At 43.2% G+C, this 16,617-nt stretch overlaps 1 protein-coding gene across 17 annotated transcripts in view; it reads right to left on the bottom strand.

Annotated features, from left to right (window-relative positions):
- Nucleotides 1-16,617, bottom strand: part of Brd8 (bromodomain containing 8) — a 48,283-nt gene that overhangs the window by 18,198 nt on the left and 13,468 nt on the right. For 2 of the 17 annotated variants that reach the window (XM_063277225.1, XM_063277223.1), the window contains 15 exons: nt 15,711-15,847; nt 14,994-15,212; nt 14,421-14,565; nt 13,084-13,293; nt 12,447-12,727; nt 11,727-12,179; nt 11,348-11,441; nt 11,098-11,144; nt 10,123-10,337; nt 9,655-9,747; nt 9,403-9,471; nt 8,732-8,909; nt 7,800-7,904; nt 7,359-7,403; nt 1,378-1,656 (listed from right to left, as the gene is read on the bottom strand). In XM_063277225.1, the coding sequence (XP_063133295.1) occupies nt 1,378-1,656; nt 7,359-7,403; nt 7,800-7,904; nt 8,732-8,909; nt 9,403-9,471; nt 9,655-9,747; nt 10,123-10,337; nt 11,098-11,144; nt 11,348-11,441; nt 11,727-12,179; nt 12,447-12,727; nt 13,084-13,293; nt 14,421-14,565; nt 14,994-15,212; nt 15,711-15,847 (2,570 nt within the window). 17 annotated transcript variants of the gene reach the window in all.

Below are 16,617 nucleotides of genomic sequence, written 5' to 3' on the forward strand. Positions count from 1 at the left end.
ACAGCAGTGGAAACCAGCACCATACATTAACAGTGCCACATGCTCTCACTGTCAGTATGACTAAGCCTAAGATGGGAAATAGATTTAACCCAGCCAATCGCTCAGTCACTAAATTGTATTAAACGCACTGGGTTAGTTGTTGGGGTCGTTATGATGAATGTGTAGATATAGTTCTTGGCTCTTTCAGATTAAATTATAGTATAACTATATGTCTACATATATATAATTATACTATGATTAATTGGGAAGGGCTGCCAAGAAAACCTGAAATCTACCCCTTCTATAGAAGCGGCAATATTTGAACTAGATGTTACCGAACTTGATATAATTCTCTCCATTATGTTCAGCTGTAGAATGAATATAAACTCACGGTCTTAATCTGTTGGTCCCCTGCCCTTAACCAAGGCAATGACACTTGAACAAATGGCAAGGACGGCCATCATAAGGCAGCCCTGCACATAAAAATTCTACTCCCTGAGACCCAGGGTCCTAAAGATTGTGGATTAGTTGCAAACTACATATTTGGTGTATATTCTATATCAGAAGCAAGTGCTGGGGGCAGAGCAATCAATCAACCACTGCCATGGTGGAATTTGTATTTTGATTTTGATTTTTCTGGGGTTGGTGGTGCATACCTTTAGTTCCATCACTCAGAAGTCAGGGGCAGACAGATCTGTTTGAGATCAGCCTGGTCTACATAGTGAGTTCCAGGACAGTCAAAGTTATACATACATACACACACATATATACATACATACACACATACACAATACATACATACACACAATACATACATACATCATACATACATACACACATACATACATACACAATACATACATACATACATACATACATACATACATACATAAAAAGACTTTTATTTACACGTGTGTGTATTTGAGTCATAACACATATGTGCTGGTGTTTCAGAAGCCAGAAGAGGGTATGGGATCTCCTGGAGCTAGAGTTACAGGCATTTGTGAGCTGCCTGCTGTGTGTGCTGAGAACCCTTCTCTGCAAGAGCAGCATTGCTCTTAGCCACTCAGGGATCCCTTTAGTGCCTGAGCTTTGGTTTTTGTAAGCAATGTTGAGAGTAAGTAATAGGGACATTCAAGATAAGCATTTTGGTGGAAAGCTGGTGGGACATGGCGGTACACACCTTAAGATTCCAGGCCTTGGAAAGCTGAGGGATTAAAGAGTTCCCAGGGCCAAGTGGCTAGATCTGATTGCAAAAGGAAAGACAAGAGAAGGAGAGGGGGCGGGGGAAGGAGAAGGGGAAGAGGTAGGGAAAGGAGAAGGGAAAGGAGAAGGGGAAGGGGAAGGGGAAGGGGAAACATAAGGTCTTTCTAGCTATAGAAACAGTAGCTTCATTACCTCAGAGAGGAGGTGCAGGAGGTTCTGCTGTGTGTCTTGTTCTTCCTGAGGTTCTCCACTCTCCATATCGTCCACAAGAAGCTCGCTAGATTCTCTCTCAGGACTGCTTTCCTCTAGTTCATCAGCCTCTACATCTGCATCCTCACTGTCCTTCCAACTGCCCACATCAAGATCCAGACTGGAGTCCCAAGAGCTGAAGAGGGACCTGCAGTCATTGCTCAACTCAGAGTCATCAGGATAGTCTTGTCCAGAATCCAACCAAACCCACTCACACCCCACCTGTAAACACACAGAAAAATGCATTACTTTTTAAAAACAAATTCAATCAAATTAACACTCCCATTACACCCTTATCTCCCAGGTTCATAGAAATGCCTATCTATTAGGAGGCATAACAGCTAGCTAAAGGGAGACATTAGATAAAGATTTGTATGTCTTGGAAAAAAATAGCTTCATGTTTATATTACCCCATTTTTCAACTTGGATTTGTTCATACACCAAAAGAAGAATTAGAATATAGCTGGCTTAAAAGACTTGCTTTACCACAAATCACCCATAAACTCAAAGACAATAAACTTGATAAAAAGGGTTTCCTCGGGGCTGGGGATTTAGCTCAGTGGTAGAGCGCTTACCTAGGAAGCGCAAGGCCCTGGGTTCAGTCCCCAGCTCCGAAAAAAAAAGAACCAAAAAAAAAAAAAAAAAAAGGGTTTCCTCAGGGTATACCAATTTTAACTTATTAATCATTAGTTTCAAAACACTCATGGTTACCTTTGGCATCCATCTGGTCTATCTGACTGTCAGAATAAAAACAGAAACACTTGTTTTATTCATTTGTTCATTCATTTATTTGGAAATTTTAAAGATTTTTTTTAACGTGGTGTGACTGTGTGTTTGAGTGAATGAATACATGTGCAGTCCATGGGGGCCAGAAAAGGAAGGGATTGGATCCCTTGCATTACAAGTGGTGGCAAGAACCTGATGTAGGTTCTGGGAATCAAACCCCGGTCTTCTGGAAGAACAGCAAGCACTCTTTCAACATGTCGATTCATCTCTCCAGCCAAAACACAGATTTTTACCACCTTCTCTTGTTCATTTCACTTCCTTTTTCTTTTTTTTTTCTTTTAGACAGGGTCTCATGTAGACTGACCTCACATTCAGTAGGTAGCTGAGAATGACCTGGTTTTATTTAGTGCTACAAATGGAATCCAGGGTTTCCCTGCAATGTTACATGACCTAGCTACATTCCTAGCATCTAGCTATAGCTTTCAACAAGTCTTCTTTTCTTGAGTTCTTGTGTGGTCTTCTGCTTGTCATTAGTTCCTTTAGAGTTGCACCTTTTTCCCTCTGTTCAAGTTACTCCCTTGGTTTTAAAAAAGGCTTTAAGTTACTGATTTTATATATATATATACACACACATGTACCTGAGTGAAACGTGGGGTCCTCGGATGCTGGATTTTAAGTTTTAAGTAGCCCAATGTGCTAGGGACTGAACTCAAGTTCTCTGGAATAGCAATACATACTCTCCATCCCACCCTCCCCACTTCCTAAAGTCTTATGTCTTCAAACTCAGAATGCTATTTAAGCTTTCTAGTGCTGGCTCAAATTGTACCAGCATGCCCTGCTTCCCGGCTCCCACCACTAGGTGGAGTGTCTGTCTCAACTGTACTTCTCATTGTCTCCTAATTTTTGCCCACAACCTTGGTAAGCTCCTGTATCAGCTTTTCTACCAACCACAAATTTATCCTTTAATGTACTATATCCACAAACAATTCCTACTTTTTCTTTTTAGATATGGTCTCAAATATGCAGCCCTAGCTAGTCTAGAACTACACGGGCCAGGCTGACTTGCCTGGAGATTCACTTGCCTTTGCATCAGCAGTGCTGGGATTAAAGTGTGAGCCCCGTGCTTAGAGCTTTCCAAATTCCAGTGCCCTGGTATTTGTAACGCATGTCAGTTTGTGGACTGCTTTGGTCTTTTTTCATATTCTAATTCCTGGACTGACTGAATCCTCTATTACCTCAAAGACTCACTTCTCCCTTAGCTTAACAAACTTTACATTTTTTTTTTTCTTTTCTTTTTTTCGGAGCTGGGGACGGAACCCAGGGCCTTGAGCTTGCTAGGCAAGCGCTCTACCACTGAGCTAAATCCCCAACCCCCAAACTTTACATTTTCAAACTGGGTCTTGGGTATCTTGTGGTCTAAATCTTGCTAGGTAGCCAATACTCCTTTGAACTTATCCTCCATCTATCTGCTGAGTGCCAGAATTGCAGGCTTGGGTCACAATGGTAAATGAGGGGCTAGGGACAAATTCCAAGGCTTCCTCTATAAACTCTAAGCCACTTCCCAAGCCTCAATTTTATCAGCAGTTGTCTCTAGGGAGTAAGATCTACCATATCCTTTAGTTTGCATTCTTTTTTTAAGTGACAGGGTCTCACTAGGTAGCCTTGGCTAGCCTGGAACTCAAAAGAGATCACCTGCCTCTGCCTCTGGAATCCTGGAATTAAAAATGTACATCATCTAGGATTAAGGATCTTCTTCTTAAACCCTTTTCCTCAAGATAAAGAACTAAAGAATGCCCTATTCACTTTACTTTTAAAAAGGCTCATAATAGTTCATTTCACCACTGAACCAATTTTTTATTTAATAACAGAAATTAGAACTGAGATATTAACACATTTAAAAAATTCAATTACATTTGTGTGTGCACACATACACGTATATATATGAGAATGCACATGCCACTATGCATGGGAGGTCAGAGTCCACCTTGCAGGAATCAGTTCTTTCCTCCCACCATGTGGATTTCAGAGATCAGACTCAGGCGGTCAGGCATGTTAGCAGGTGTCTGAACCCACTGAGACACTATGCAGCCACACTAATACAGTGTTTTGAGATAATGGCTCCCTCTGTAGCCTAGGCTAGCTTCAAACTGTCAGTCATCCTTTTGCCTCAGTTTTCCAAGTGCTGGGACTATTGGTGTCTCCATGTTGTTTTCAAGTAATTTCTTTCTCCCAGTAATTGACAAGGAAACTAGCCAAGAGCTGTACCATTACACCATTGTACCAAAACACATTCCCCAAACTTAATAACCCTCAGAGATTAACCTTGCATTTGTTTGTTTTTTAAGCACTCTTGGCCCAGTGTGGTGCACACACCTGTAATCTAAGCAATTGAAAGTTCAAATTGAAAATTTTTGAGCTCTAGGCTAGCCTTATCAAAAAAGGGAGACTCCACCTCCAAATAACTAAATTAGTGCTGGACAGGCGTTCTACCTCTAGAAACATGGATAGCATGGGCAAAGACAGCACTGTCCTAAAACAGGACTGACAGACCGCTACCTTTGTCCATGCTCTAATTCCAAGAAACAGAGCCAGACCCGAAAACCTTAATGTTTCCCAAACATTCAAGAAGACTCCGGAAAACAGTCAAACAGTCCTTTTTTCACAATTAAGCCCTTTAAAAACACTAATTACGGCTTTGGTCTTGGTTACTTACCTCTGGTCAGTCATAGCAGGCAGCTTATGGACTACTTCTGAGCTCTAACAATCTTATCCCATATACACTCAGTTATCACGGTAAAGAAAACACATCTCAAACACAAAGGACACACCAAAGGCCAGAGTTTTCCTTCTGATTGTTATATACACACACTTCACAGGTTTATTATTATTTAAAAAAAATCTGTACACTTCACAAGACAGTACAAATTAGCTACAATCTGCTAGTTACACGTTAGGGCATTAACACAGCCCATGATTTCTGCCCTAAAACAGGCAACTGCGCTACTCCAACTCTCTGAAGAGAGATTTTCTCAACTCATGTCATGTGGCTTGGGAGCCTCCTCTTCTGTAACTCCGCTTCTGGACTCACTGCTCCTCAGCCTTTTGACTAAGATCAAGTGTGGAACTGAGCCGGGGCTCAGGCTATCCACACCTCATTTCTACTTCAGGCTCAGCTCAGAGGGCGGGCGCTCACTTCTTCATCTTCATATCCGCTTCGATGGCACAGCGGCGGCCCCTGGTTCCCCCATCCTAGACAACATCAGAGAAAGGAAGGAAACGTGAGCGAGCTGCTGACACAGGAAGAGACGAGGAACAACAGGAATGCTGGGGATTTGATTTCTTGGGGCAAAGAATCTGCAGAGAGTACCAAAGGGATGAGGTGGAAGGGATTTCCTGTTTTCCCACAGAGTGGCTAAAAGAACACTGGTACTTTGTGAGTGGAGCTGTGAGAGAGCTGTCTTCAAGGTCCTCCAAGTGCACCTGGGGCCCCACAGAATGACTATCAGTCATCCCACCCAGGCTCAACTGTGTGAAGTTAGAGGTAGAGAGAACGGAAGGTGGGAGAGGCAGAAAGGGCAGGATAGTGAGGTTCTTGGCTAACATACCTGTCCAGTTGATGGTCCCTACAAGAAAGGCCTTTCCTGCAGACTGACCCTGGCACTAGTTCCCTAGCACCTCCTGACAGTTGTTTTCCATGACATCAGGACAATCAGGCTTCATTCCATCTGCTGCTCTCTCCCTGCAGCCCAGCTCCTTCCTCTTGTGCAAAACTTTGCTGTCTTCCATAGAAAAAAGATCCTATTAACTGGCCTTGCAATAGCCAGCCACTCGAATGAGGCTCCAGAGTCACTGTTGCAGGCCAATAAGAAAGAATAGAGATCACGGTGTTCTGTTTGTGGTACAGGTCTACAGGCAAGATGAACTAGTGAACGCTTTTGCTGGACCAGACCAGTTTTGCATTTCCAATATGCAAGGATTAAAAAAAGTTTAGAACATAAAGTTGCCAAGAGCCAACAGTAAGAATAGAAATAACACCTTGCATTTGTGTAAGATTTTAATGATTTTTTTCAAGTTAGTTTCATAGCTTATTTTACCCTCACAACATCCCTGTGAGGTAGGCTGGACAGGCATCTCAATCTTACTTTTTTTTTAATTATTCTTTTTTTTTTAAAAGACTTGTTTTCATTTTATATGTATGGATGTTTTACCTACATGTGCATATGTGCATCACAAGTGTACAGTGCCTGTGAGGGCCAGAAAAGGGCTGCAAATTCCTTAACTGGAGTACAGGCAGTTGTAAGCCACCAGATGGTTACTGGAAACCCAACCCAGATCCTCTCCAAGCAGCAAGCATTCTTAACTTCTGAGTCACCTCTCTAGTATTCATTCCCTCCTGCTTTCTTTTGAGACAAGGTCTTACTCTGTATACTAGGTATGCATCGATTCTCCTGTTTCTCAACTCACAAGTACTTCTATCTCATAGATGAGAAGAATAAGGCCCTCAAAGGTTATCCAATGATCTTAGAACCGTATTGTTTTTGAGCAAGTTCTTTTCCTCACTTCATTGCTCTACCATGAACAAGGTCAGTCATTTAACCCATGGAATAAAAGAATAAAAGCCTTTGGGCTAGATCTATAATCCACAAGCTATTGTTGTAGCTGGTGGTCACTATTATTGAGATCTTAAAAAATTTTTTTTAATTATTATTATTGTATGTATGTGTAGGAGCACACATGCCACGGTGCACATGTGGAATTCAGAGGACAACTCTGTGGAGTGTTCTGTCTTCAGTGGGGTTCTGGGGGGTCAAATTCAGGTCAGCAGACTACCGTGGCAAGTGCCTGTATCCACTGCGTCATCTCACCTGCCCTTGCTACTCTGAGCTGTCTTCCATTTGTAAGTTAAGAATTGGTAAAAGGTGGAAGCAAGAAATGAGGAGCAGGTGCATCCTAGTTTCTACCCCAAGACCATTTCATATTTTAATCCTGTGATCTTAAAAGTCACCCCTCCCAAACCCCCTCCACACTCACACAGCAGAGACCAGAATGCACAAGACAAAGAGCTTCCAACTCAGTGGATAAAAAGAATTTCAAGACACTGCCACAGTCTGCACGTCGGATTTCCCATAGCCACCCAGGCCCAGCAGAGCTGAGAATCTCTCTGGCAACATCGCTGCTTGCAGCCATTCAATACTTACAAACAGAGAGAGAAGGAAGGCAGGAGAGCCCATGGGGACACTGTCCTGTTAGAGGACAAACAAATACTGATCAGGTTCCACAGAAACTCTCAGCCACAAGCACCCCAAACCTAAGCACAGAGACAAAGCACCATCCACACAGAACAAAGACAAAATTTAAAACTCAAGACAAAGAGGAAAGATCCCACAGCCATCTAGCCATATCTAGCAGCCAACTGCTGTGAGCTAATCCATCCCCCACCTAGAGGATTAATAATTCACTCATTCAGCTCAAACTATCTCCCATGTAACTGGGCCTCTCAGTCATAGCAGACGGTTAGACAGAAGCAAGCCACCACCATTCTAACATCTATGTGCACACCACTGGCTCACAGAAGGCTAGCAGCATTAGAGTAAATTAAGGATCTCTAGGTGTTTTGAACTTTACTTTGGTCTGCTCACCTTCTCTGAAGCATCTTGTTTTCGGGTAGAGTCTCTCCCCCGGAGACTTTTAGCACTGATTCCAGACTCAGATGTTTGCATAATCAACTGTGTGGCCAAGAATTGCTATAGGGAAAAGAAAAATGGGAGGTCATAAAGATTCAAACCATTAGGAAAGAATTACCACACTTCACATTTGATGAACAGAACTTATACAGTACTCTGCAATTCTTTTTGGCTTACTGTAAGAATTTTAGTTATTCCTAAAGAATCTAGAACAGAAAAGGTAACTTTAAAATAAGCCAAAGAGCCTTTAGCAATTAAGGTCACTTGACAAACTTAACCCTTTATACACTGATTTAAAAAACTTCAAAGAGGGGTAGATATAGTTTAGGTGGAATGGTGCTAGTCTAGCATACATGAAACCCTGGGCCTGATTCCTAACATGAATAAACTGGGTATGGTAGGGATGTGATATAGCTCAGAGGTACCATATTTGTGCAGCCTTGTGAAGCACTAGTTTATTAGATCCTTACCAACAAGAGCAGTAGCAACAACAAAAACCTTCAAAAGCTGAATTCATTTGCCCAAGAAAGATAATAATTAAAAAAAAAAGAGATTTATTTATTGTATGTATGTAAGTACACTGTAGCTGTCGTCCGACACACCAGAAGAGGGCGTCAGATCTCATTACAGATGGTTGTGAGTCACCATGTGGTTGCTGGGAATTGAACTCAGGACCTCTGGAAGAGCAGTCAGTGCTCTTAACCGCTGAGCCATCTCTCCAGCCCAAGACAGAATTTGTATCATAATTCTTCCATCAAACCAATCAAATCTACACAACTTCAATAAGAAAGAACATTGACCACTGTTCCTGATGCCTATTACAAGTAAAAGTCATCAATTCTTCCCTGCATTTCATGCTTACCGAACAGAAATGAGCATCAATGTACCTGGATCTGTTCCAAGACGTCTCTCTGCATCTCCACTGCCATGTGGTAGACATCATGGTCTGAGCTATTGTACATAACAGCGTTCTGGAACATCAGCATGATATCACGCTGAAACTCGGCTGTGCTGCGGATCAGTCCGTTTTCAATGTTTTTCTTTATAGTTGACAAATCCATAGGCCTAAATAAGTAAATAAAAAGGGTAATTGGCCATGGAAAGGAAGATTAACCTGAATTTCCAAATCTAGTATTACTATATAGTCCTGTTCATATATACCTTCAGTACCAAGATTTAAACATCAGTCCATTATAAAATTAGCATGTACTCAACTCCCCAAAAAGTCAATCTGCGTAATGGGCATCAAGAAAAGTAATGGCAGGTGTTAATTCACTGTTCATGATAATACAGCCACTGCAATCGGAGCCTCTAACAAGCTCAGCACTTGGGAGGCAGAAGTAGAAATGACTTTCTGTGAGTTTGAGGCTAGCTTGTTCTAGAGTTTTCCAGACCAACCAGGCTATATATAGTGAAACCCTGTCTCAAAACAAAACACCACCAACAAAAAACAAAACAAACACGAAAAAACCCACCCTTACTTTAGATGTACTACCTAAGGCAAAATTCCCTGAAGTGTACACAAATTGTAAGGCAGCTGTGGCGGGCGGTGGCTCACCTCTGCACAATGCTGTGGTAGCCAGGAGCTATGTCGTCTGTGACAGGCTGCAGGAACACATTGGCATACCTGTCCGAGAGAGAGAGAGAGAGAGAGAGAGAGAACAGCTTACTACTGATCTGCCCTCCAGAGGCAAGGAGAGCGTGTACTCCACGTAGCACAAGACACTAAGAATCCACACCGTCATAAGCCGTCACAGCCTACTCAAATAGTCTCCTAAGCTGACAGCGAGGAGCTGGCAATGCTGCTCACCGATGGTTGGCTGCAGCTCTCCATACAAGCATGATGGCTTTCTTCCATATTTTCTGAGCCTGAATTGCTTCTTGATCTTCACTGCACACGGAACTGAAATAGATACAAGAGTGCTACTAAGCACAAGGAAAAAAGTCCTGCTTCTCTTATTTGTTCCAAGGCTCAACAGTCTAATGCTTGCCTGCCTGCCTACCACTCAAGGGCTCCTGGGTTCAGTGCGGGGGTGGGGGGACTTGGGGGGGGGTGTACACTGGGTGCTTCGTGCACAAGTTTGCGCACACACTCGAGCACGCGCGCACACACACACACACACGCACACACACGCACACACATACACGCGCGCGCGCGCAGATGGACGGACGGACGGTGGGGTGTAGGGGTATGTCTGTAATCTCAGCACTCAGCAGCCTGGATGGAGTACGTAAGCCCACCTAAAAATCAAAAAGGGAGGAAGAATCGGACACTCACAACTGCGAGGAGGCGGGGCTGCTCGGGATGGAGTCGCCCAGAGTGTGTGACTGCAGTGTGGCATTATGTATACTAAAGCCATCATCGCTTTCGCTCACAGGGGGCTCGTTGTCCATCTCAGACAAATAGCCTTCGCCTTGATCCTCCTCCTTAGGCTCCTCCAGGCTAGCTGCTTCACTGACTCCATCCTCCTCCTCCTCCTCACCTGGAGCGTCCTTAGATATAAGGTGCATTAGTCAGCAAATGCAAGCAAAGCCCCCAGCAAGGTACTATTAAATGACATCTGTGTGGGGTTAGGTCAGCTCTAGAAATGGCCTCACACTGATTTGTGGCTGAGCCCCCTATCACTTATACTACCCTCTACTTAACTGACTGAGTCAGGTAACAATTTAGAACCTGGACAAAGAATAAAGCCCAGGATCTTTTTGAAAGGAAGGAAAAAAAAAAAAAAAAAGCTACTTACTTAAGACTAAGCTAAGAGGCGTTCCTTCTTTCCCCTTGCTCTTGAAAGGAACTCTGACCCTGGATACAAAGTCACCAAAAATAGTTTTATTTCATGTCTTTTCTGATGGAGCAAGCTCACCTCACATTACTTTAAATTTGTTACTACTACTTTAGTAATTCTAAAATGACACCAGATTATTCTCTTTCCATAGTCTAAATTATAATCTACTCCTCTATGCTCTTCCTGGCACCTCTACTCACTCCATTTTATTCTGGATGTATCATAACTTCTCTTGCATTACAAACAGAAAGGACTCCGTGATCTTTACAACTCTCACAGGGGAAGCACATATTGCTCTAGTACTCCCAGTAGGTTAGAATGGCCACTATGGCTTTTCTTCATGTAACTTCTTACCAGTTTTACCAGAAGATAAAGAAATGAATTTATGAATTTCTAAAATTCATTTAAAAAGGTAGTACTGTGGGAAAATCTAATCACATGGCAAGAAGAATAAAAAGAGTCTGAAATACCTTTATCTGGCTTCCAAAAATAGTCCCTGATTCTTCTTTCAATGAGTCTGCAGAGGAGAGAGAGACTGCCTGATGATTTTGCACCTTAGCCTTCCCCTTCCTACGGACCACGAGTCTCCCCTGCAGCTCTCCTTTCTTTCCAGGCTGTCCTGTCCTACCTCCTCTACTTGCCCACAACCCACAATCCCTGGGAAGTCAAAGGAAAAGAACTCAAGTTAGATACAGTTCAAACTTCCTGTCCTTTATTTACCTGACATTTCAAACTTGTGTTGAGTCTCTGCCTCTAAAGGATCTTCAATAGGATTTGAGCCATGTGATGGAGACAACATGCTTTCAGGGGACGCCTGAAGACCAAAAAAGAGTAAGTGCCCTAGTTACTGACAAACTGTCAAAGCTCCCACACTTCTATTCTCCAGTGTCGATGAGACCACAGAAGAAACCCCAGTGCCTACCCGTCTCCCATCTTAAAGCTTACTGCAGAAGGACAGGGCCAACACGGCACTGATCACGGCCTGTGGCTTTGGGTGTGTGCCACATGTCGGAACTCAGGAATTCAAGCATCCAAGCTCTTACTTCCTGCCTAAGTCCCAGCCCGCCCCCTTTCTTCCCAGCCCATCTGTGTTCAATACCTCTGTCTTCACAGCCGGAAGTGGCCTTTCCTCGCCTTTCCCACTGGAACCGTCTGCCTCACCCATCTCTCCAGCTGCAGAACTTCTAGGTTCCTCATCTAAGTCTTGACTCCTGAGTTCTGGTGGCTCCAAACTTGGGACTGGACCAACTCCAGCTACGATCTCAGCCCCGGACATGCCTGGCTCTGGCTCTGTAGGTTCCACCTTTATCTCAACACCTGAATCCCTGATGTCCACCAGTTCATGGATCCCTTTGGTTTCTGACTCCTCGAAGTCTAGCCTCTCTTGTTTGACTGTCATCTCTGGTGCTGGAAGAGGCACTGGCTTGTCCCGCTCCTGCTGGATAGGGTGCTCCCAAGGGCCAGGCAGGGACTGAGGATCATCATTTTCTTCACAGAACGACAATGCTGCTTCTACAGCTGCCACATCCAGCACTTCAGGGTGGTCATCCACCTGCCCCACAATATACAAGTTGTTGAGAACACAGGAAAGGCCAAGTCGTGCGGTCTAACAGCTCAGAGTGAGATGCTGAGTCCGCAGCGGCTTTCTACCCTTCCCCTTCGTGGGACAGCAAGTGCACACAGCTGTGCTACACACACCAGTAAGGGCAGTGGAAAGGAAGGGATGTAGTGCATCAGACCACAAAGATGAGAAAGCAGAAAGACAAAGACAAGAAGAGTGGTACCCAGGAGACTTTTTAGGATTTTGCTAAATAGTTACCTTGTCCTCAATGATGGCAATGATGTCTCCAACTGTTTCAAAGTCCAACTCTTCACCTGTGTAAGACACAGCAATATCCATCTTTTCAGCCAGATCTAAATCTTCCTTCCCATCTATGCTTGGAGCCTTTGATCCACCAGGAGCCTCTGCTACTCCTGAGCGGAAACACTCTTCTTTGATGGAATTAATGATCATGGAGATTTCACTGCTATCCATGGAAACAGTCACAGTCTGTGGATCCCCCACGGCTTCCAGGGGAACACAGGGCTCAGGCTGGCTCACTGATGAACAAAAAGAAAAGGCAACTTAGAAGCTTATCCAGTACTAAGTGACCACCCAGAGACCATACCAGAACTGTAGACACTAAGGTCAAAAGCGTACTTCTGCCCATGTTTTCTCCTCCCTCGTCTCATTTACAAAGTAAAGTGAGAATACAGTCTCAAGCCTGCTTATGTTTCTGCACTTAACCTGCCCCACCCAACCACAAGCACACCCACTTCCACCCTTGTTTCCTAAGGATAAAGATGGTCCAAGTCAAGGAGAACAGAGGGGTCTATCTGATGGGAGGTCATGGTCTTGGCCATCTTTCTCTAAAGTTTGGTCCAGTGGCTGCTCAGGGCGTGGGTCAGGGACGCACCTGGAGCTACACTTTCAGGAGTGGAGACAGCCGGAGCAGAGGACGGTGCTGGCAGCGCAGGCATCATGACAATGGTAGCCTGGGACACAGACTCTACAGGGGGTGGCACAAGCTTAACTGGAGGCTCACTGGCAACAGTAGTGAAGGAAGGAAGAGGAGTGGAGAACTGTGTGGGACCAGCTTCTAAAAGCCGAGAGAGAGTGGGAGCACCTGACAGATAAAGAAGTACACAAAATGAGGGCAGACAGCACATGAACAAGAAGCAACAGCCACTCTAGGACTTAATTAAGAATTTTTTCAAAGAACAAAAGTAAATTCTGTGTTGAATAAGATATCACTTACACCCCTCCTTTCTTTAACATTACCTAAGGTCTTCCAAGATAGGAACGAACCCAAGTGCCAGTATACACTGTACATACTAAAGATGGGTGGTCATTTTCTCTGAACAAAAAGAAGCAGTCACTGACCATAAAATAAAACCACTGGTCTGACAGGCAAGAGGCTAAAGAAGGATAGGTCAATGACTACAGAGCAAAATCCTGAAGAGCGTGAGGTCCACATCAAGACCTTGTCCCCAAAAACCAAACAAACAAGCAAAAAGACAAAAACAAAAAACACACAAAAAACTGCTGAGATTCACTGCCACTTCTGCTGAGATTCAGCACACTGTATACCGCCCAAGCTCAAAATATTAATCAAATACCCATCTCTAGTGTTTATGTTATTACTATTTTTGCTTCACATTTTCTGTTATTTAATTTTTAACACATCCCTGTGAAGTACATATGCCACCATCAGTAAAAAAAGAAAACTGAGTCTCAAGAGTTAGGATGCCTCTCCAACGTAACAAAACCAATAAATGTTACAGATCTGAGGTTCAAACTAGGTTTTGGGTTCTAAATCTCTTACCCTTATTTTATAATCTCCAGGGTCTCTAGCATCTTTCCATAAATTTATAAGCACTAATATATTGTCAACATTAATAAAATAGGAGAGTCTCAATAGTTATCTATTCAAAGTCACGAGATCAAATAGTATAGAAGACTCGAGATTCAAGCCCAGATCTCCAGTCCTCAACCTCCTTCCTTATTTCATCACCTCACAGACCTTTGGCAAATTTCCACATTTTGCAAGACACAAAGAAATACCTTCACTAGGAACTTTACTGTTTCTTTGATCATCACCTATATGTGGTAGAGCTATCAATATTTTACACATGCAATGGATCAATAATCTCAAATACTACATTGTTTAATAGAAAACTATCTCCAAAACAAAGTCTGAAAACTGCAACTGGTTCTGTGTACAAAGCCTGAAGAGCATAGACAGTGACTTACCTGAGGCAGCGGGGGAGGCTGCCACTGCACTGGTTGCTGGCTGTATGTCCCCACCATGGATCATGGGAAGAACCCCGCCTACCTCCAGGAGAACCCCTGTGCTGCTCAGATGGCCAGAGGGCACGGGCATTTCACTCTCATTCACCTATGGGGAAGAACAGAGGCCAAGGCTATTCTCAAGCTCTCTCACTATTGCTTTCCCCAAAACAAAACAAAAAACCACACTCCAGAAGTCAACCAAACCTCTTGAAACTAAATCCTAGTATCCACAGAAAATAATTCAAGATAGAAGGGAAATTCTAAACTATAATGTTCAGAACTTAAGTGTCAAGAGTTCTCTAGGGGAAGAAAACCACATTGACTTATCATTCAGATACTGTAGGATCCATGGATCAACTTAATGCATTTTTTTAAGTTAACCTTTAACTACGATATTTTTTTCCTGTTTTCTTTTTTCTTATTCTTTTTTAGGTTGCTGTTTTTTTTTCCCCCAAGTCTTATTTTAGGGCCCAGGCATTCCCTTCCAAGTACTAAATCACCACAGCTCTCAAACACCCACAGAAGTCTCCATACCAGTCTGGGGCTAGTAGGCAGGAGGCTGCCCTTCTTCAAGAGCTCTGACAGCAGAGGGGAGGGGGGTGGAGTTGCTTTCTGTCCAAGCATCTTTTTCTGGGGTGAATCATCTGTTACTGGGGTCATGGGGGCTTCTAAGGGTGCAGAGCCTGGAGGAAGGGTGTCAGGAATCCCAGGAAACGAGGTGACTGGGGTACTCGGCAAAGTCCCAGGGGTTACCTAAGAGACAACAGAGAGCCTTTATCTGACTTTTCAAACTATGGAAGGTTCCCTACTAATCTGGACAGGTTAGTGTGTCTATTGTTTTATTAGTTCTGAATAGAAATGACCAGAAACCGTCTACTCTTCCTACCCACAGTATTTTCTCTTCTACTCACTCTAACCCACAACCCAATTATTCCGTCCAACCTGTTATTCTTAAACTCCATTAACACTTTTATATTCATAAAGAAATGGTCTCTTTCTTCATCAGAAATTTTATAAGACTAAATACATTGACAAATAATTCACATAGTCTTTTACCTATCTCTCAACAAGTCAGAATTCTCAACACTTTTCAGTCCATTTATGTTAGAAGAGTGTGTAAGAAACTAAGTCTTTAGCGTTTTTGACCAAGAGATGTTGCTTCTAGGCAAAAAGTGTGGTTTCCTATTATTCAGCTCTCTGCTGGCTATTGTCCCTTTGCAAATCAATTTCAATAAATGCAAATACACTCACTCCAGAGGTAGCCTCTTCCATAGTGGTTGGAGTCAAGTCTCCAAGTGGATAATCACCTCCTGGGGAGGCGGAGTCTATAGGGGAGCGGACCATCACAGTTGGCAACCTTCGAGGAGGTGTTTTCACTGCTTGCCGAGCTAGAACATGAGCAACAGATGAAATCTTCAGGACTAAATAAGTGAAACCAGCCACTGTTATACCTTGAAGTAGTGATTAGAAATATTTTTTAGTTTAGTTTTTCAAACTAAGGGCAACTCTCACACTAAACAAATTAACTACTTAACTATTTCAAAGGTCCTTGTTGTAGTAAATGGTTTACATACTTCTCAATATCTTCTTCAGCAACTTAAGATTATGCTTTTTTTTTAAAAAAAGATTTATTTATTTATTCATTTTATGTATGTGGGTACACTGTCTCTGTCCTCAGACACACCAGAAGAGGGCATTGGATCCCATTACAGATGGTTGTGAGCCATCATGTGGCTGCTGGGAATTGAACTCAGGACCTTGGGAATAGAGAGCAGTCAGTGCTCTTAACCGCTGAGCCACCTCTCCAGCCCAAGATTATGCTTTTAAAAAGAGGAAAAGACCTCATTGGTTCACACCATGTAGTCTGTCTTACAGTTGCTAAGACTTAAGTTTGTCCCCTACCTCACCACTCAAAGCTGTCTGAGATGGAATTCTTGATCCCACCTCCTTCCTGGATTCAAATCCCAAATTCTGGGATTACAGGTATGCACCACTATATCTGGCTTTCCTTTTCTTTGGGGGGGGGTGTCTCACAATGTAGTCCTCCCTAGCTGGCCTGAACCTTCTTTTTGCCTTAACCTTCCAAATGTTAGGAATAAGGCTGTGTACCACCTCACTCCACGTTTGACCTTCTATTGGCCTCTGAGTTCTAGAACCT

This window comes from Rattus norvegicus, chromosome 18 (genome assembly GCF_036323735.1).
Source record: "Rattus norvegicus strain BN/NHsdMcwi chromosome 18, GRCr8, whole genome shotgun sequence".
Lineage (NCBI taxonomy): Eukaryota > Metazoa > Chordata > Mammalia > Rodentia > Muridae > Rattus > Rattus norvegicus.